The sequence below is a fragment of the Delphinapterus leucas genome, chromosome 7 (assembly GCF_059928025.1).
Source record: "Delphinapterus leucas isolate spDelLeu-1000000601 "Yukka" chromosome 7, BTC_Dleu_Yukka2, whole genome shotgun sequence".
NCBI classification, from domain to species: Eukaryota; Metazoa; Chordata; class Mammalia; order Artiodactyla; family Monodontidae; genus Delphinapterus; species Delphinapterus leucas.
Genome location: NC_143135.1, coordinates 51,499,568 through 51,521,131, shown reverse-complemented (window position 1 = coordinate 51,521,131; position 21,564 = coordinate 51,499,568). Strand labels below are relative to the sequence as shown.

The window sequence follows — 21,564 nt, the reverse complement described above, 5'->3', positions numbered from 1 at the left end:
AAATCAGGGGGCCTGACTTCAACCATTCGGACCCAGCTCTTACTACTTGTGTAATATCAAGTGTATAGTTTAACCTTTCTGAGCCTCGATTTCTTCACCTATAAGATAGAGGTAATAATCCCTTACCCACCAGACTGTACATTCCCAAGTAGGTCAAGGACCTTGTCTTTCTCCATGTCCCCAGACATGACACACAGAAAGGATCAGTAAATATAGATTGAGATGAGCTATCAGCTTCACAGGATTCTTGAGAAAATCAAATGAGTGGGAACATTTGTATGTACCACACAGATGTGATTCTTGATGCAAGGCAGAGAGAAACCTGAGGGTAGAGGGTATGGGCTCAGGAGAGGCTTAAAGCGTGAAATGGCTAGAGGCTGAGCGCTGAAAGCAGAGTGCCTCAGTGTTCTTTCCTGGCCTCATTCTTCCTGGCTTCTGATGTTTCTGCCTCTGCAGTCAATTTAGTGGTGCTCAGAATTTATGGTCAGTGGAGGAGCAGTCACATGTGCCAGGTCCTAAGGGCACTGCTTTAATTCGGGCCTTCCCACCTGCTCATTCTTTCAAAAAGTGAGTATTGCCAGGCCCGGTGCTGTGTAATGACGACAGAGATTTGAATCAGACCTTACCTTGAGAAGTTCCCGTTATGAGGTAGGAGACAGGTAATGACAGTAACAGTAAATAGGCAGTGATAAATAGCCTTTATTGTTCTAAGGCATGGACAAAATGCTAGGGAACAAGAGGTGGAAGCTGCCATAACTCTGTTTGGAGGTACCCCAGAAAGAGAGACAGTAGAGCTGGACCTCAAAGATGAATAGCCATTCTGTAGGCAGGGACAAGAACATTCTAGTCACAGCGAACTGTGTGCGCAGAGGCGTAGCCACTTGAAGGAGCCTAGCCTGTGGGCAGAAGTCACTGTGGTTAGAGCCCCCAGATAAGAGGGATGGTGAGGGGTGAAGCTGGGCTGGATCTGAAGGGGCCTTTTATATCTGGCTAAGGTACTTGGACTCTGTCTTGTTAGCAAATTAAACTTCAGTTTCCTTATCTTTAAATAAATAGGTAATAACAGTAGTTTTCTTGTGGGGTCGTTGTGAAAATTGAATTAACAATGTAAACTACCTAGCATAGTGCCTGGTGCGTAAATAGTGTTCAGTAAATGTTAAGCAAGCGTATGATTGGTCAGATTTACATATTAGAAAATTCTCCCAGTGCCTTGTAGAGGGTGGATTAGGTCAGTGGAGACCAGAAGCAAGGAGACCAGGTAGGAAACTTGCAGTAATAATGAAAGATGAAGAAAGTCTGACCTAAAGCATAGACTGTTTTATGATGAGGAAAAGGAGGAGGGATCTGAGAGGATTAGATAGGGGCAGGGTGAGAAAGAGGAAAATAGAAGTATGACTGAGAGATTTCTGTCACAAGTTAGGTCATTTACGAGGTAGGAAATAGCAAATAAAGGCAGACAGTTTGGAGTGAAGAGGCAGATTTCTATTTTGCACATGTGCCTGTGAGACGTCCAGGAGGAAATGCAGGCCCGGAGTTCAGGATGAGATCAGCTATAAAGGTAGATATCTCTGGAAACAGACAAGAACAGCAAGGAGACAGGGAAAGGGAGAGCCACACAAGACAGAGCCCTGAGGATCACCAGTACACGAGGGCAGGGGGAGCAGACGCGCCCATGGCGGAAGTGGAGGAGGGCCGGCGAGAGAGATGGGAGCGGCAGGGTTTCGGGGAGTGGTGGTCAGCACCCTGATGCTTAAGACAAGTCCAGCACAATGTGGACTGACATGTATTCGCTGGCTTTAGCATTAGGAGGACAGTGCAGAGGTGGGGATGGAAAGCAGATTTCAGTAGGTGTGAGGGAACCAGTGGTGACTTTTCCCCCTCAACTGGGGAGACAGGAAGGGCTGACATTTACTGAGTACATGCTATGTGTCAGGCATCATTCTAAGCACTTCGTATATATAATGTCATTTAATTCTCAAAACAAAAGGTACAATGATTATATCCATCTTACAGGTGAAGGAACAGGCACAAAGTGTGAACTTTTGTGAAGGTACCATCTAATAAGTGACAGAGGTTACTGTTGGAGCAAGACCCTTAGAAAGACAGGTGGTGCTGGGCTGAGCAGGGGAGCTTGGTGTTTCAGCACACCCTGGGCACCTCACAGCCAAGCTGACTGTCAGGTTGAGTCCTCAGCAGTCAGAGCGTGACAGCAAATAGGTCCTACCTCACCGGGGCCTCTGAGGAAGGCTGAGGTCAAAGGGCTCTTTCCCTTCAGGATCTCCAACTCTGTCCCCACCTCTCTGTAGAAAAATCAGGGACTTGAGCCAAAGCAGGAAATGATGTATTTCATTCATTCAGTAGATATTTATTGAACATTTATTGTGTCTCGGGTACTATGCTAGGTGACAGGAATATAGTATGAAAGAGAGCTCATCTTTGCCCTCCTCGAGTTCGAAGCCTAGCATGGAAGAACAGTGATAGACCAATTTGCATCAGAACCATACTTAGCTTATTGAACAGAAACAAATAGACCATCAAAATAGTCCCCTCCTGCCCCTCCTAAACTGAATCATTGCTTTGACTGAACAAATTTGTGGAACACTGTGTTCTCAACACAGTACTGGGTACCTCCAGAGGATATGGAGAAGTGCAAGATACAGCACCCGACTTCTAGGGCTCATGTCCAGGTGGTGGATCAGCTTTGCCTACTTATACAGAGCCCTCGTTTCTGGATGTGAGCACAGAACACCCAGGAGGACAGGCCCTCCTTCAATGCCAGGCAGCACCTTCCAGCCTAAGATGCTGCCCTGGAGCCACCTTCCCACCCCTACCCTGTCAGGTTTTGGCCAGCAGGCCCTCGGCAAGTATCACCCAGTGCTTGCTACCTGCCAGCCTCATGGGGCTCTAGGGAAGTAGTGAGGTGACTGAAGGAAATACACCGCCTCTGCCTTTGAGAAGCTTAGGGAATATTGGGGGAAACAAATTGAGAGTCATATCAGACTAAATAAGCATTAGCCGGGCTTCCCTGTGGTTAAGAATCAGTGGTTAAGAATCCACCTGCCAATGCAGGGGACACAGGTTCGAGCCCTGGTCCGGGAAGATCCCACATGCTGCGGAGCAACTAAGCTGGTGCACCACAACTACTGAGCCTGCGCTCTAGAGCCCGTGAGCCACAACTACTGAGCCTGCCTACCACAACTACTGAAGCCCGTGTGCCTAGAGCCTGTGCTCCACACCAGAGAAGCCACCACAATGAGAAGCCCGCTCACCGCAATGAAGAGTAGCTCTCGCTCTCCGCAACTAGAGAAAGCCCATGCACAGCAACGAAAACCCAACGTAGCCAAAAAAAAAATTAAAAAAAAAAAAAAAAAAGCATTAGCCTGTGTTTCAGACTGGGCACTAGACTAGGAAAGGAGGGGTCACTGTGGCTGAGATTTAGAGGAGGGTTCCGGGAGGAGGCGGGATCTGAAGTGACCCATAAAGTATAGACCAATTTGTTAGGAGTTGCAGAGCCTTCCAGGCAGAGGGAACCACTTGAGCAAAGGATTCATGGGCAGGAATAAGTTAGAGGGAAACAAAGGGGTGGTAGAGGTCAGAGGAGATGCTTGTCTGGGGAAGATTTCTAGGTATTTGTGTCCCTTAACTACCTTTATAGCCCAGAGCCCATTGTGGTGCCCAACTTCTTTTTACCTCCCCAGCAGTTGGAGGCCTCCCTGCGGATGCTCTCTCTCTCTACAGCTTTGCCACCACCAGCCACAGCAGATCAGGTAAGAGGACACCTGGCCGATCTCCTGTTTCCTATAGAGTCATCATCTCTTTCATGAAAGCATACAGAATGCAGAGTGGCCCCGGCCATGCTCATGGAAAGGCAGCAGCAGTGGTCACTCTCCAAGCTTGTGCTGAGCTTATCCTGTGGGCCCAGCAGTGGGAGGAGCTCGGGAAAAGTGAGGAAGAGCCAATGTGTTAAGAGCAAGGGCATCATCAGCTGAGATGACAGGTAGAAGAAATAGCACAGAAGTGTAAAAACAGGACTCAGCTAAGAAACACATACTGAGTGCTGTGGGAGCTCCAACTAAGCAAAGATGGGTTTGAATGGAGGAAGCTTCAAACAGGAGATCCCACCTCGGGAGACCGTGGCAGATGAGTAAGGTCTGGACGAAGAGAGTAACAGAGTGTTAGACCTATTTGTTGTTTACAGAATACCTCATAACTATTCGTCACGCAGCTGAGTTAGGTGGTTGGAACCTTGGTGCAAATCCTAGCTGTGCTCTCTTCTGCCTTGACACAGCACCGGACCTTTCTCGCAGGTGGCACGGAAGTAATATCTGCTTCTCTAATCATTCAGCATATATTTACTGAGTACCTGTGCTGTATCAGGCATTGTGCTAGGTGCTGAGCATGCAGTAGTAAATAAGGCAAATTCCCTGTCTTAACGGAGTACAAACAGTAAACAAAAAATATTTACAAATTGTGATGAGTCCTAGATGCTCTGAGAAAGAACAGGCTTTCCCTGAGGAGGCAGTGTTTAAGCTGAAAACGATGATCATGGTGGTGCTTGCCAGGTACCCAGCACTGTTTGAAGCACTTTAGGTTAACTCCTTTAATTCAGCAACCTGATGAAGTACATACTTTTATCCCTATTTTAAGATGAGAAAACTGAGGCACAAAGCGATTAAGTAACTTGCCTCACACAGGTAGTTAAGTGGTAGAACCAGAATTAGAACCCAAGCAGTCTGGTTTCAAAATCTGTGTTTCTAACTACTGTGCTGTACTGAGGAGGAGACACAAAGCCCCTGCCTCATGGAGCTTTTATTTTATTTTTAATTCTCCTTTTTATTATTTGGGCACGCAGTTTATAAGAGTAAATGAAATCTTGGAGTAAATTTCTGTTGGTTGTACAGTTGCGATGGTTAGGCTCATCTCATCTCACCAACAGTCCAATGAAGACTTTTTTCCTTTAATTTTTATCTTATATTGAAGTATTATTGATTTAAAATGTTAGTTTCAGGTGTACAGCAAACTGATTCAGTAATACATATACACATATCCATATTTTTTCAGATTCTTTTCCCGTATAGGTTATTATAGAATATTGAGTAGGGTTCCCTGTGCTATACAGTAGATCCTTATTGATTATCCATTTTGGGTTTTTTTTTTAAATATTTATTTATTTGGCTGTGCCTGGTCTTAGTTGCAGCACACAGGATCTTCGTTGCTGCGTGCAGGATCTTTTAGTTGAGGCATGTGGGATCTTTAGTTGCGGCACGTGAGATCTTTAGTTGCGGCATGTGAACTCTTAGTTGTGGCACGTGGGATCTAGTTCCCTGACCAGGGATTGAATCTGGGACCCCTGCATTGGGAGCACAGAGTCTTAGCCACTGGATCACCAGGGAAGTCCCGATTATCCATTTTATATATAGTAGTGTGTGTATGTTAATCCCAAACTCCTAATTTACCCCTCCACCTGCCACCTTTCCTCTTTGGGAACCATAAATTTGTTTTTGAAGTCTGTGAATCTAATTCTGTTTTATAAATAACTTCATTTGTATTGGGTTTTTTTAGATTCCACATGTAAGTGAAATCATATGATATTTGTCTTTGTCTGAGTTACTTCACTCAGTATGATAATCTCTAGGTCCATCCATGTTGCTGCAAATGGCATTATTTCACTCTTTTTTATGGCTGAGTAATATTCCATTGTATATATGTGCCACATCTTCTTTATCCATTCATCTGTCAGTGGACACTTAGGTTGCTTCCATGTCCTGGCTATTGTAAATAGAGCTGCAATGAACATTGTGGTACATGACTCTTTTTGAATTATGGTTTTCTCAGGGTATATGCCCAGTAGTGGGATTACTGGATCATATGGTAGTTCTATTTTTACTTTTTTAAGGAGCTTCCATACTGTTCTCCATAGTGGTTATACCAATTTACATTCCCACCAAGATACATTCCCACCAACAGTGTAGGAGTGTTCCCTTTTCTCTACACTCTCGCCAGCATTTGTTGTTTGTAGTCTTTTTGATGATGGCCATCCTGACCGCTGTAAGGTTGATATCTCATTGTGGCTTTGATTTGCATTTCTCTAATAATTAGCCATGTTGAGCATCTTTTCATGTGCTTTTTGGCCATCTGTATGTGTTCTTTGGAGAAATGTCTATTCAGATCTTCTGCCCATTTTTTGATTGGGTTGTTTGGTTTTTTTTGATGTTGAGCTGCATGAGCTGTTTGTATATTTTGGATATTAATCCCTTGTCGGTCACTTCATTTGCAAATATTTTCTCCCATTTTGTGGGTTGTCTTTTCGTTTTGTTTATGGTTTCCTTTGCTGTGCAAAAGCTTTTAAGTTTAATTAGGTCCCATTTGTTTATTTTTGTTTTTATTTTCATTACTCTAGGAGGTAGATTGTGGAGCTTTGAAAAAAACAATTTCAGAGAATAATACATGCTATGAGCAAAATGTATTAGCTTATTTGTTAATTATAATAGCCAACCCCTATGTAATGCTTACCGTGCACTAGACATTATTCTAAGCATTTTACATGTGTAAACTGATTTAATTCTCCCAAGAACCCAATAAGAGGGGTACTATTGTCATCCCCATTTAATAGATGAGAAAACTGAGGTTCCCATACAGACTTACAAGGTATTATAGTTTCTATTCTGTAGAAACTGAGACACATAAAGGTTAAGTAGGTTGTCACCTACCCAGGGTCTCCCAACCAGTATGACTCCAAACTCTGTGCTTTCCGTTGCACCACTTTAAAATCATGACACTTGGCTTACGGTATATTTTTCTAGCTAATTTGCCTTCTTTATATAGGTTTCATTTTGCAGTTAACGTTTCAACATTTTTTAATGCTCTTCCAGGGCCTACTTTGATGACAGATGGGGTCAGCCCAGAAGTATCCTGGGAGCCTAGGGATATAGTCCTGAAGAGAAGCCATAAGATGTCTAGTTCTTTTACTGGTTTCCTTCCCCACTTCTCCCCCAGCTTCCCCAGCATCATTTTGAGGACACCTCATTTCTTTGGCACATTGATAAGTGTAAATTCCCACACATCTCAGTTTTTATCAAATTTGTATTCCTGTCCTAGAGGAGGAGAGGTGCCAGTCCCCATCAGAAGCTCTGCATTTCCGTGGTCTTATTTCTACTCTGGTTCAGGTCACCAGTTCATCTCCTTCTACTCTGCATCTTCCCTTGCATGCCCCATGTATTCACGTCAGCACTTATGCTAGGGTAGCAGGGCTGTGTCCAGCACCAAGCACAAGCTTTTGAACAAGACATCTATGATATGAAATACTGAATCTGCGACGTGGCTAAGTGATCTTGGGCAAGTGACTTGACCTTTCTGAGTCTTGGTTTTTTTTAAAGTAACATCAGGCTAATAGAATTCTTACCTAGTAAGAGATGACAAGAATTACCCTAGAGGAAAAACGCAGACACTGTTAGTTTCCTTTCCCTCTTCCCCTCCCAGCCAAGTGGGTGAAATGTGAGTGAGATGTGCCTTGTAGGAAGGGAGGTCTGTGAGTCACTGTGTCTGAGCTGTCAGCTCTCAACTGCCAAATGGAACTGCTGTTCCTGCTTTTGTGCTGTTCCTGCTTTTGTGTTTCTGCCTTCATGATGTGCCAGCTCCTGGGGGGACTTATTATCTTTGATCTATTAAACATAAGACACAAAGGGTGGGAGAGGGATGTAATAATGTTTACTTCAGTTAAAGGGCAAGTCTAGTTTTGAGAAGATAAAGTCTCATACACTTTGTATCCTTTTCTCTTTCTTGCCCACAGCAAAACTCCATTGTTTGTCTGCTGCTCTCAGGAACAGCTCCCTCCTCAGGACCTTATTCGGGGTCCTAGTTAGGGTAGCTAGTCATCACAGTTCACCCGAGCTGTCTCATTTTCAGCATTGAAAGTCCCACGATCCAGGAAACATCAGGGTGTTCGTCATTCTCACTGGTGATGAGCCTTTCTCACTACTTGATGTGTTTGTAGCAGCACATTTTCTGCAACTTATGCTCTTGGCTTCATTCCTTCTTCACACCCTGGTCTCAGTTTATTACCATTTCCCTTCAGCATGAAGAACTTCCTTTAGAATTTCATGTAGTGCAGACCTACTGGGAGCTGATGCTCTCAGCTTCAATTGGCTGAAATGTATTTTGCCTTCATTTTTCAAAGATACTTTTTAATTGGATATAGAATTCTAACTTGAATTGTGTTTGTTTTAGCATTTTATTTATTCATTCATTCATTCATTTTAAATTTTGGGCACGCCATGGAGCTTGTGGGATCTTAGTTCCCCAACCAGGGATTGAACCCTGGCCCTCAGCTGTGAAAGCTCCACATCCTAACTACTGGACGGCCAGGGTATTACCTGTTTTAGCATTTTAGAACTATCACTTCACATTCTACTGACCTCCATTGTTTCTGATGAGAAGCAGCTATCATCCTTATTGTTGTTGCCCGGAATGTTATGTGACCTTTGTTCTTTGGCTACTTTTAAGATTATTTTCTTTGGTTTTCAACAGTTTGACTACGATGTTCACAGTTGCAGAGGCTGGGAATAGGATGGGGGAGGAAGAGCACATAGGTCTATTCAACAGTATTAACAATGCTTTAGTTCTTAGGTTGGGTTGTGGGTTTATTGATGTTCATTTTTATCATGCTTCATAATTTAAATATGTTAGTATTTTTTGGTATATTACACCATGAAATCACAAAATCGTATGTAATTTAAATTGTAAGAATGATTGAATGGTGACAAAATGGAGACACCAAGCCCTTCCATAGATTTGGCTGTGAATATGGATCAGAAGTATAGGATAGCGGGTGGGGTAGCATCTGAGATAAGGTAAGTTTTTTTGGTTTTTTGTTTTGTTTTTTTTTATTTGGGAAAGGCTTCAGCTTTTTCTGTACAGCAGTGCAGTGACCAGTAGAGAAAAGAAGAAGGGGAAGATGCAGGAGAGGGAGAGAATAGAAAGACTAGTCCCTGGATCCAGAGCACATGTGGAGATATTAGCCTGTTGAGAAGAAAAAGAAAACTCACCCTATAGCACACAAGCATACAGGCAGACAGAGAAGATGGGTGCTAAAGCAGATAGGATTAGATTTGGTGATAGAGTTTCCCATTTGATGGAAGCTTCTATTTTCTCTTATGTCCATTTATTTTGGCCATGCCATTTGGCATTCGATATCCTAGTTGCCCGACCAGGGATCGAACCCACACCCCTGGCATTGGAAGCACAGAGTCCTAACCACTGGACTGCCAGGGAAGTCCCTGTTTTCTCTTCTTTCTTCTATTTGTGGTTATGTTTCAGGCACAGTTAACAGCTCAAAGTGAGAGGTGGGCAGGGGAGGGCAGGACCCTTGTCCTGTACCCCCAACTTGAGGATTCCATCTATTTTGCCTCTTCCTAAGGCTCTGAAGGCTGAAGAGGAGCATTTTGAGAGGCTGACTCTTCTCACCCAGTGTCCTGGGACAGCTATACTTAGCTCACCTGGCTCCACCACAAGATCTAAGGGAAGGCCTAATCCTTCAACCACACTGAAAAGTGCACCTGAACCCAGGAACCTCCCAGACAGTCTCCATTTCTAGCATTTGTGAAACAGGTGTTTTCCCCTTTTCCCCACAGTATAGTGGATACAGTTCTCTGTGTGAACTTCGTCAAGTCTTCTGATTTTTCTGAGTCTGTGTCATCTGTCAGATGGGGTGATCAGGCCTCAAAGCATGGTTGCACTGAAGAGCACCAGGTGTCACACAGATAGGGTATAGAGGCCAGCTCTCAGCCCCCCTTCCTCATGACTGTTTCATCTTCTGGTTGTCACCTCTTCAAGAAGCAAAGGAGGGAGGAGGATGGCGGGTCTAGCAGGACCATCGAACAGCCATCCAGTGGCACCTTTGAAATTCCTTATGAATCAGTCAGGTTCTGCTGCCTCTGCTTTCTCTTTCCTCTTTGTGATAAAGTAACTCTTCAATGGGACAGCTCCCTGGTTTTATGTATGGTTACTTCTGATTCTGTTTGCTTAGCTGCCAGGGGCAAACTAGTTTTATCAACTTCTCTAAAAGGGGAGGTCGAGGATGAGATAGCACTAATGTACATGTTGTTTTCCCCAGACTTATGTCTTCTGCTCTTGTAGATGTTTCTTTGGGGAAATTTCAACCACTTCAGTTATTTCAGTTATTATTACAGTTCGATGACTCTCAAATCCTTATCTTCAGTCCAGACTTCTCTGCCATGCTGCAGACACACATGGATCCACCTACATCCTAGAAGTCTTTACTTGATGTTACAAACAATTCAGCACATCCAGACCTCGAGCTTGTCATCTTCCTTTGCACACCCCCTCTACCGCCGGCATTCCTTATCTCAGTAAACACGACCACGGTCATGTAGTTACCCCTGCCAGAGCATGTGTGTCGTCTTCCCCTCCTCCTACACCTTTATCCCCCACAACCCACCATCACCAAGGCCTGTGAATTCTGTCCCCTAAATATCTTTGAATCCACTCACTTCTCACCATTTCATTATCTAGCCCCAGTTGTTTCCCCCAGAGCTGTTTCTAACTACTCTTACTCACAGCCACACTTTCCCACCACCACGCGTCTCCATACTGAAGCCAGTGTGATTGGCCACTGTAATCTGACTCTTACCCCACTCTACCACCGGAGGAGGGAGGGACTCTTCAAGGTTGTCAAAATCCAAAAAAAACCCCTCCATATTCCTAAACCAGTTATTAAATCTGAGTGCCCAGTTTCTTTGATCTCTCAGCGGCATGAGACACAGTTGATCTCTCTCCTGTAAACATTTTCTTCACTTGTTTCTAAGGCATCAGTGCTTCTTGGTTCTCTTCTTCCCTTGTTGGCAGCTCCTGCTCAGCCGCCTTTGCTGGTTCTCCTTCATTTCCCCTACTTGTTAATAGGGGTGACCAGGGTGTGGTCTTTAGACTTCTCTATTTACACTTACTTTCTAGATGATCCTGTATGATCTCAAGGCTTTAAATCCCCTCTATATGCCGAAGACTCATAATGATTATCTTAGCCCAGACCTCTCCTCTAACTCTAGGCCCCTATGTCCAGCTGCCTACTCAACACATCCAGACTCAACTCCAGATTTTATTCCTCAGCTCTGTTCCTTGGTCTTCCCCATCTCAGTTAATAGATATTCTATCCTTCTAGTTTAGTTGTTCCTGCCAAAACCCTTGGAATCCTCTCTGATGCCTTGATTTCCAATCCACCAGGAAATTCTGGCAGCTCTACCTCTAAATTCAGATCCATCCACTGCTCACCACTCCCACCACTACCTGGTCTAAACTGTCATCATCTCTCGCCTAGATTGTTGCAGGAGCCTCCTAACTTGCCTTTCTGCTTCTACCCTTGCCCCCATTCCCCGTACAGTATCCTGTTAAGTTTTTAAGACGTTAAGTAAATCATCAAATAAATCATGTGACATCTCCACTCAGAACCCTCCAGTAACTTACCATCGATGACTAGGAGAGCCCGAGGTGGGTCTGAGGACAGGCAGGCCAGAGAGTAGGAAAGTAGTTTGGGCCTCAAACTTGAAATGTACATCTTTCAGCAAATTACAAAGCCAACAGTCCTGAGCTAGGTGCAGAAGTAGACAGAGGAGCTGTGGTCCCTTCCCCCGCCAAAGCTTACAGCTCCCCAGGGGACTAAGCTTTATATGTAAGTTCCACCAACTCCACCAAGCGCCCGTAGTGCTTAAAGTGCTAGACGTGGTGCCATGGACCCTCTTCAGGGAGGTCACAGTTCTCAAATGACATTAGCCTATATTAGTACTTAAGTAAAACAAAACAAAGAGAATGCGTACAGGGAAAGGAAGACAGAGCCATGTAGGGTGGCATGAGTAGAATTCAGCAAAGATGAAGGAAAGGCTTTGAAGGCTGTGGATTTGGAGAAAAGAAACCTCTCAGAGAATCAACAGAATGTGGTAACTGGGAAGTACAAACAGGATGTGCTAGAGGGGAGGTCAGAGCTGGGGAGAGATCAGCCTGGACCAAAGCAGTCAGGATAGGAATCAGAAGTAAAGAGCAAGAATCAACTTGTCATCTGAGCTCCTGGACTAACCACAGGCCTGGGGCCAGATGCTATTGTTCATGAGGAGTGTGTGTAGGAGGCAGGAGGTCGGCAACAAGGCCAGGCACGAGTGTCCCCTTGAAAGCCTTGAGTTGTCCAACTCCCACCCCACCTTAGAGTTCTCACCTCCACTTGGCCAGACCACAGTGTTTCAGACATCATCGGGATCGAGGTGCTCCAGGCAGCTGGGGAGCTGAGTCAGCAAACCTGGTTTCTTTCTTTCTTTCTTTTTTTTTTTTTTTTTTTTTTTAATGGCTGCGTTCGGTCTTCATTGCAGTGCGCGGGCTTTCTCTGGTTGCGGTGAGCGGGGGCCCTTCTCGTTGCGGTGCGCGGGCTTCTCATTGCAGTGGCTTCTCTCATTGCAGAGCACGGGATCTAGGCGCACGGGCTTCAGTAGTTGTGGCGCACAGGCTTAGTTGCTCCGTGGCATGTGGGATCTTCCCGGACCAGGGCTCGAACCTGTGTCCCCTGCATTGGCAGGCGGATTCTTAACCACTGCGCCACCAGGGAAGCCCAAACCTGGTTTCTTGCCCTGGCTCTGCTTCTGGCCTTCTGAGGTGCTGAACAAGGTCTGAGGAGGCAACACGGATGTAATTTGTGGCTATACGTCCCTCTTCTCTCCTACCAGGCAGTTTTGTATAGCGGTTAGGCACATGGCCTCTGAATCCAGACAGCCTAAGTTCAGAGCTCAGTTTTGCCACTTTCTAGCTGTGTAACCTGGTGCAAGTTACCTACCTTTTCTGTGCTTCAGTTCCTTTATCTGAAAAATGGGTGAAACAGTACCTGCCTACTAGAGTGTAGGGTTAACCGAGTAAGATGTTAAGTACTTAGAGCAGTTTTTAGCACATGACATAGTAGGAACTATATGAATGTTAACTATTGTTATTTTTATCATCATTATTATTGAGACAACTTCCCCTCTTGTGCTGTTACATTCTGGGGGGACTAGTAGGAAAAAAATGCTAAGGGATAGGGACATCATCAAAAGCTTAGCACCAGGTGCAGGGAGCCGCAGGGACCTGGGAAGTTAGACCCCACAGGGCAGCCCCAGAAGGATGGAGAGCATTGCTCAGGGACCTAGCAGTTGATTGTGTGCTCAGTTCAGACCCTGAGTTAGAGGCCCAGGATGACCCACTGCCCCCACCTAAGGGTGGTAGAGCCCTAGCCTCAGAAGTCCGTGGCCTGCCTGCCTTTGAGTCCTGAGGCTGCTTCTTTTCTCCCAGGAGCCCAAAGAATTCTTCTGTCCCTTGGTTTCCCTTCCCCAAGCCCAGAGCCATCTAAGAGAAACACAGTCTTGGTAGAGGAGCCCAGTCCTCCATAAAATCACCAGACCAGATGGTTGGAGTCCAAGAGAAGTTCCTGAGCCTGGTGTCCTCTTCTCACCCTGTGGTCCAGGCCTGATGGCTGAGCTGCCCATCTTGGGGCAAGAAGCCCTGACCTGGCCTCACCTCTTTTAGCTACCAAGTCCCTAGCCCTCTGCAGAGACCCAGGAGGAGTCCCAAAGGTCAAAGAGCTTCTGATTCAGGCCACACAAAGCTTTGAGGAGGAGATGAGCTCTCTGGCCAAGGGTGTACAGAAGTCAGGGGAAGCAGCCAGAATTGGCTAGTGCCCACCTTGGCCCAGATGCAGTTTGGCCGGCACCGCGAGGGAAAGGGCCTACAGGTCTGCTGGGCAGGTGCTAGGCTCAAGTTGCCTGAGCGCTGAGGCCAGAGTCTGGGAGGAGCCAGGAGTTCCAAGAGTGTCACTTTAACCCTTCCCTCTCACTGGCAGGGAGTGGGTTCAGAAGGTTGAAGAGTCTTGATCTAGTCTGGCGTCTTCACGGTGCAGGCTGGGTGAGGCCCGGGCTGAGGGGTGACACAGGCCCTGCGGAATAGGCCGGTTGTCAGGGAAGCCTTCTCGGAGGAAGGCAAGGGAGGCATCGGGGGGTGGGGAGGAACAGAGGCAGCATGTAGGTAGTGAGAACCACATGACCAGAACTCTGAGGCAGGAATGGAGGGTGAGCTCAGAGCGTGGAGCCCAGCCACATTGCAGCTGGGCTAGGTGGTCAGATTTAGGATTGGCCTCTCAAGGCTGGGCACCTGGTCTGCGAGTATTATCCTCGCTTCCCCCCTGCTCTTAGTTGCAGCTGCTCAGTTTGCTACTCTCTTTAGCGCAGGGAAGTCCTAGTCCCAGCCTTTGGAGAGGACTCTGGGAGCCACCACAGGGGAAGGCAGCCAGCCAAGTAGGTGAAAGTTGAACAAGGCAGGCGGCTCTACTGAGCCTCACTCACCTCTGGAGCAGCAATGTGTTGGCAGCCCTATCCTAGCCAGCCAGAACCAGCTGGCTGTTTACTTTCTGTTTTCAGCTCTTTGGAAAGTTTTGCTTCCAGCCCCTGAGGCAGTGTTTATGTCATTGTAAGGGATCTGCTCTGGGGAAGAAAACAAAACTTCAAACCTGATGCCAGGCCCAGGGGCTCAACGGGTGGGGGGCAATGGTAGGGGGAGAGTATGGCCAGTCCTGGCCTAGCCCTGGGCATCCCTTTGGGGGTGCTGTACCCCACTTCTGCTCCGGCTGAAGTGAGGTCTCAGAACAGCAGGGCTTCATTTTGCTCTCCACAGCTGGTGTCTCCAGCTTATTTAGCCCCTGTGCTTTTGTATCTGGCCAGAGCCTTGGTCACATCTGAATTGTATTTCAGCTTCTCGGTAGACCTGGGGCAAAGAGGCAAACAAGTTCCCAGCTCCACTTGGTAATGAAGATACTGAGACCCAGAGAGACAAAGTGTCTTGGCCTCAAGCAAGTGGGGCAGTTGGGCTGGGCCACAGACCAGTGTTCCTTCCACTCCACCCCACTGCCTCCCCTCTGAGAAAGTCCCAGGGACACCCAGAAGCAGGGGTAAATGGGGGTGCCTGCACCTCCCACCCTCCTGGAAACGTGTGGTCTGTGTCGGGATATCCATCTGGGGACTAGATGGATGGAACCCAGAACACAGTGGCTTGAATCAGCTCACATTTCAAGGCCAAAGAAGAGGGCTGGAGCCTCCTGAGAGAGCGTTTGGAGGAGATGCTATCACAGGGAGCTGGCCAAAGAGGGAGCCACGGGCCGGGGTAAGTCCCTGGGTTACAGGGTGCCTTCTCCTGTATTACCTGCCCATCCTGATCTGTTTTCAGATGAGGAAACCAAGGCCCAGAGAGGAAGTGACTTGCCCAAAGCCACTTGGCTAAGAAGTGGTAGAGCCAGGACTAGAGCCACTCCCCCACCAGGGTTAGCCTCTTGGTGTGAGGAACCCCTGGAAGCCCCATATTTTCCTGCCACCACTGCTCCTTACTCCTCCCCTGATGCTTTATTTTCTCCGTGCTGGAGTTCTGCCTTTGACATTGAAGGCTCCTTTGAGACGTCTGTCTCAAACAATAGGCCGAGAAGCCTGGGTGTCCAGGTGCCCAGAAAAGAGCAGGCCCCCATATTTGGAAGTGGGAGAATAGGAGAGCTGGATGGATTTAATGGGACAATCAGAGCCCCTCATATACTGCCAGGCTTAACACCCAGACCACAGTAAAGCCTGTTCTGTCCTTCACCCCAGGACAGGGGTCAGCCCCGTGCCCCCTGATCATTGCAAAGTCCAAGAGGAATATGGTCAGTTCCTCCCCAGACATTCAGGAACTTGAGCCCCTCCCTTGCTGGGTTTGTCTTCTGCTCTCCATACCTGCAGTCAACCAGTCCCATCCCCCTGGCTTTCCCAGCAAATAAATTCCTTCTTCGCACCTTTGCTCAATCTAAGACTCTACCTGGAATATCCTCTCTCATACTCTTTGTTCAGATTCCACCTTCATGTTTCAAGTCCGTCTTCTTGAAAGTACCCTTCCAGGGACTTCACCCCACGTATGACACCCACTGTCCAGACTCCAAGGCCGCTGCAGCCCCTCAGTCTGATGGTCATGCTTCCATGTGGGCTCCTCCTGCCTCCCCAGGGAGGCTGAGGCTCCTCAAACCATAAGCTATGGTGACAGTTTGCTGGTGCCCCCAGAGCTCCAGCAGGAGCATGGGAGTATTTTCAGAGGAGTGGTGGGTACGTGGAGGGGTGTCCCTGCGTGGGCAGCTACACCTCTGCCCAGCCCCGCCAAGGCTGTATGTCTCGGGATAGCAACCCTGACGAAGAAAGAGACTTTACTACTAGTCAAGATGTTTTTAGACCCTTTTGAGGTCAACAAAAGCCACATGCTGCTGGCCTTCCACAGCTCTGCCCTGCCCAGTACACAGAGCCAAACCCCGTCCTGTCCCCGGGCCTGGACCATGCAGGTAAGGCCCCCTAGGTGGCTGGGCCCAGGTGTGGGTACTGCGAGGTTGGCTGTGGCTGGTTCACAGATGTCAGCCCAGCTAGCAGGTGCAGGCCTGTGCTCATGCTGCCCCTCCAGTGCAGTGACCTCACCCCACACACAGCTCTGCAGAAACCCTGCGCGTCTCAGATCCCACCTCTGCATGAAGCCACCCTGTCCTTCCCAGCTGTCATGAATTGCTCTTTCTCTGTGCTCCCGGGCTCTAAGCTTCCTCTTTGTGATTGCTGGGTAGGTCAGCATTCGTCTCCCCTCTAGCTTGAACAATCACTGGTTCTGGAATGAATGAAAGAATGACTGAATGAGATATTTGCTGCAAGAGGCAGTCTCCTCCCCAATTAATTTAAGCCTCTGGTCACCGTGGCTTGACCCATTCACTGGTCTATCAGCTACCAAGCTCCCATCTTGGACCTGTCTCAGTGGGAGTCACAAGCATCAGAGACAGGCCATGCCCTGCAGGAGCATCCAGTCTGGAGGGAGAGGGCCTCAGGCAGTGGCTGGGTGGCTTGCCTCCCCAGCCTGAGGCATTATGGGGTGCAGGTGCCTCCCGTGTTTTGAAAGGAAGAACTACAAACACCAGCACAGGGTGGGTTTCCTTTCTCCCCTTTTAGCCTAGGCCTGTCTGGAAGATGGGGAGCTGTATGTACTCACCTCTGCTGGGAATGTCCAGCCCCTAGCTCCGCTTTGCTCTTGGTTCTCCAGCAAAGAGAACCTGCCTGTGGGCTGTCCGTGCTGAGAGCTTGTCGGGTTGTATGCACTCCCTTGGCATTTAGAATTCCAGATTGACAGGGACCCTCAAGATTGCCTGACTTCCATTCCCCCTATCACTTCCTGGCTGCTATTCTAATTCTTTGAATAGCTCTCTCTGTCTCCCCAGTTTAACTCTGAGCTATGGAGATCGAGAACTGTTCATCTCTATCTCCCTCTCACAGTAGGCAGTAAGAAGGTTAAAGAAGTGAAGGAAAGAAGGAATTACTGGATATTACTGATCCCACAAGCAACTCTACTCCCACAAGCAATGGGCCTCAGTTTCCCATTAGCAGAATTACTAAGGGGCAGGGAAGTAGTCTTAATCTCTAGGGTCTCCACCAAGCTGATTCTTGGGGCGTAGGGAGTGGTGCGTGTGCTTTCAGTATTTGGGGACAGGCTGCACGCTGTGGGGTCAGCCACGTTTGCCTGTTGGGGCAACTCCCATGTCCTTTCAGCACTGCCTCTTCCTCTACCAGGCCTCCACCTCTTCCCTGGGGCCTTGCGGTCAGCCACCTGCCTGGGGTGGCTTTCCTGTATCCTTTGAGCTCCTTCAGGGCAGGAACCTGGCACAGAGTAAGCACAGAAACAAGCAAACAAAAGGGTTAGAGGAGCAAATGGGTGAGTCATAGAGGAGTCCAGAGGACCACGACGTCATAACCCAAATGCACGCACCTTAAAGGGGAAATTCGTGATACCCAGTCAGCCCAAGACAGGGAGATGTTTGGTAGCAGGGCTGTGGGTATGTGCTTCATGACACCTGGCAGCTCCAGGAACTCCCCAGGGCCATACAGATAGTGTATTTTTCACCAGCATCTTCTCCCTGGCAGGGTCACACTTGGGACAGTCACGCTTCGAGGACAAATGACTTGTCTAGACACATGCAGCAAGAGAAGGGATGTCCTGGAGGAGACTGCCCCTCCTTCTCTAGAGGCATAGAAGGAGTCTGAACAGGGGTTTACATCTTAGGTCTGCAACTCCGAGCTGTGGGACCTTGAGTTTATTTCACCTGAACTTTAGTTGCCTCATCCATGACATGGGAACCATGTACCAACCTGTGGGGTCGAGGTGAGGGTTAAACACACTCAGGTATGTAAAGTGCTTTGTAAATCAGTCAGCTCTATACCAGTATTAGCCAAAGGACCAAAAGACGAGAAGAGTCAAAGTCATCTTTAGGCAGTGCCATGTGCGCAGTGCTAACCTAGCTGACCTCCTCCTCTCCAGGGCAAGAGCGAGACCACCAGGGGAGCCCTGTCCCAAAGGCCTTGTCGTCCCAGACCTAACTCGCTGCCTCCCAGCCTGTCTGAGGAAGAAACTCGCAGGATTGCACGGATATTTTCTTCTCGATACTCCCAGAAAGACTAATGCAGCCCAAGAGACTGAGGGAAGGACCACCCACCCACTCACCCTCAGCCTTGTCTGGCCTCCCTCAGGGCTGTGAAAGCCCTGAAACCACCACCAGCCTTGTCCCTGGACACCAGTCAGCCCAGACTAGAGAAGCGTCACAGACCAGCCCAGTGTCCACCTGCCAGGACTTCAGCTTCCTCCTCGGATGGTGAGGCAAAGGCTAGAAATGGTGGATTCCAGTGCCCAAGTGGCCCACCCGTCTTTTGACCAGGGGACCCAAGCGGGCATCTTTCGGCTGGGAAACTCCTCCCAGTGTCCTTGACCAGAGCTTCCTGCTGACAGGAGCCTACCCTCTGCCTGAATATGATAGGCCCTTTTGCCTTAAAGGGGTTGGGGAGGGTGGGTGGAGATTTTGTGCATCGTGCATAGCCAGGGAAATCCTGGGGCCGACCTCCAGTTCATTTGCTTGGGAATAAGGGTATTTTATAGATAAAATTATTTTTAATGCTGTGTTGAAATAATCAGTAGGAGAGGAGGGGGAAATTATCTCCTTCAAACTTTTTATCTGATTGTCTGAAACTCTAACCATGCTTTTAACTTATTGTTTTTACCCAGCTCTGAAGGTCATTGTTCCTGCCTGTGTTTGTTTGAATAAAATCATATTGGTATTTGTATTCTGTGCACAAGTGTTTCCCGGGTTGGCCACTGGACTGCAGTGTCAGAAATTTGCTTGTGCTCTGACAGCCAGAGAGAAAGCTTTGCAACCATACAATCCCTTGGAGAAGCTCATCTGGAGCGGGGGGTCCAGGGTCACCATGAGACTTCTGACTTCTCCAAAGATTAGGTTGATGCCGATTAGGGTGACGCCTAGTGTTTCCTTTGCTGGTACCTCAGATCTATCAGCACAGTAATGGGGCTCATGGCACAGGCCCGCTCAGAATGCCCCATCTCTCTGGGATGAGTACATAGCTCTGGCTTAGACTGTCAGACTCCAAACATTCGAGCAGCTACCATAGAAAGGGCCTGTGGGGAGCATTAGAAGGGGGCAGAAATGTGCAGAGTGGCTGGGAGGGAACTACCTGGAGGGCCCTGCTTTCCACCCCCAAGCATAGGTCATCTCAGTCCTCAGAACAACTCTATAACCCACTCTTATGATTCCCGTCTTATAGTTAAACAACTGAAGCTCATCGAAGTTAAGTGACTTGCCTCTGTTCATGTACTTAGGAAGCAGATCACACAAGACACCTCCAGACATGTCACAAGGCTTCTGTGCCCAGGATACAGCCAGTTAAGTGCTTTGAATTCGGGGAGTTCATGGAGGAAACCATGTGGGCTGGAGCAGTCAGAGAAGGCTTCCTTGAAGAGCTAAGTCTGGGGGTGAGGCCAGGGAGGAACCAGCAGGGCATGCGGGCCACGGTCCAGCTGGGGAGAGAGCAGAGACGGGTCCGGCTCTGCCACTTCCCGATAGGTCCCCTCCGGCTTGACTGCGCGAGCCTCTATCTGTCTGAGCCTCTGTTGCCTCATCTGTAAAGCAAGATAACAAGACCAGCTTCACTGGGTTGTTGAGAAGATTCAATGAGATGACGTTTGTGAAAGTGCTTTGCCAGCAATTGGCACTTAATGGAAGCGGAGGAAATGTCAGCCCCACCCACCCTGACCTGGAGCAAGTCAGTAGATAGGCAGGCTCACCACTAACTGTGAGGCAGGACATGCCCCAGAGGGTACAGGGTGATGCAGGGTGCCCCCCTCATCGGTCAAGTGCACTCAGACCAGCATGTTCCCCTTCATCTGTTTGTCTCAGCCCCCTAACCTTCGGCCTGCCAGCTCACCTCCTCCCCAGTGTCTCCCTCTCAGCTCACCAGCCGCCTGTCTGCCAGGAGCTTTCAAGGCCCAGGTCTCCGCCTCCCTTGAGGCCACAGAGAAGCTAGGGGCCCAGGCCTGAGGGGTTACGCCTCAGGTGAAGAATTTTCCTTCCCAATCCTGCTCCAGCTCCTGGAAATAACTTGATGGGGTCGAGTTAGGGTAAGGACATGCATGACTCCTACCCAGGCTGAGGGCGGCCTCTGATAACACAGAGGCACCCTGAGGGTCTGAAAACCTCCCCCTACACTTACAGAGTGTGTTATTTACCAGTGTCTTCTCCCCAGAAGTTGGATCTATTTTGCAGTAACAGCTCAGACGAGAAACGCCCTGCCAAGCATGCAGCACCCGCTAAGGGCATGAGGTACATGTTTGTTCCACCACCACCAACAGAACTAGCCAGCGTCTCCCTACTTCCCTTTCAGCACTCCCTCCACAGAGCCCTGAAAATGGGTGCTTCTGATCACCCAGAGGTTGGCTGATCTCAGCCCATGGCAGCCAGCTTTGGAACTTCTAGCACAGGCTGGATTCTGGGGACACGGAGCCAAAGCAGACAGACCTGGCCCTGCCCTCGAAGAGCTCCCAGGCCTACATGAGCTAAGCTGCCCTCCCTCTGGGTCTCTCCAGGGCCCACCGCCCCCTTGTTTGGGTTCCGACTATTTACCCCTCCCCACCTCCTGGCTGCAATTCACCCACCACCTCCAGACTGCCATTTTCAGCTGGAGCCAAGAACCTACTTCCAGAACGCTCCCCACCTCAGCAGCCCTAGCAGCCCCTTCCCTTCATAGGACTAACCCAACTGCCTGTTCTGCTGACACTGGGGCAGGGACTGCTCCAAGGAGGACCTTTGCACTTGAGTGTCTGGACTTGTGACCACGGCCATGGCTCTGCGCCCAAGTCTAGCAGTGGCCTCTGCCTGCTCCTCTGCTCGACCCAGTCACCTCCCTTCCCTTCCCACCTCTCTTCTCTCCTCCCCTGCCCCCTGCCCCTCCCTCCTCTCTACTCAGTCACCTGGATCCCAGGTTCAGATTCGCCCACCCCTTACCCTCCGTGCCTACCAACGGGGCCTCCGCGGCTGCTGCGAGGAACCCTTCCCGCCCCACCCCTCACACCCTCCCCAGAGCCCTTTGGCTTCAGGCGTGTCCATGCTGAAGCCCCCAAGTGTCATATCATAGAGACCAGTGTCATATCATGGAGAACAGATGGATCCAA

At 48.6% G+C, this 21,564-nt stretch overlaps 1 protein-coding gene and 1 long non-coding RNA gene across 4 annotated transcripts in view; one reads left to right on the top strand and one right to left on the bottom strand.

The window, feature by feature from the left end:
* The window catches only part of C2CD3 (C2 domain containing 3 centriole elongation regulator), a 127,785-nt gene extending 108,619 nt beyond the window's left edge, over positions 1-19,166 (top strand). For all 3 annotated transcript variants that reach the window (XM_022593782.3, XM_022593780.3, XM_022593784.2), the window contains 2 exons: positions 3,656-3,767; positions 18,370-19,166. In XM_022593782.3, coding sequence (XP_022449490.2) covers positions 3,656-3,767; positions 18,370-18,510 — 253 coding nt within the window. In that variant the 3' untranslated portion in view covers positions 18,511-19,166. The remainder of the gene's footprint in view (positions 1-3,655; positions 3,768-18,369) is intronic.
* The window catches only part of LOC149748738 (uncharacterized), a 58,892-nt gene continuing 37,620 nt past the window's right edge, over positions 293-21,564 (bottom strand). The window contains exon 3 of the long non-coding RNA XR_016393841.1: positions 293-20,016. This is a non-coding gene — a long non-coding RNA (uncharacterized LOC149748738). The remainder of the gene's footprint in view (positions 20,017-21,564) is intronic.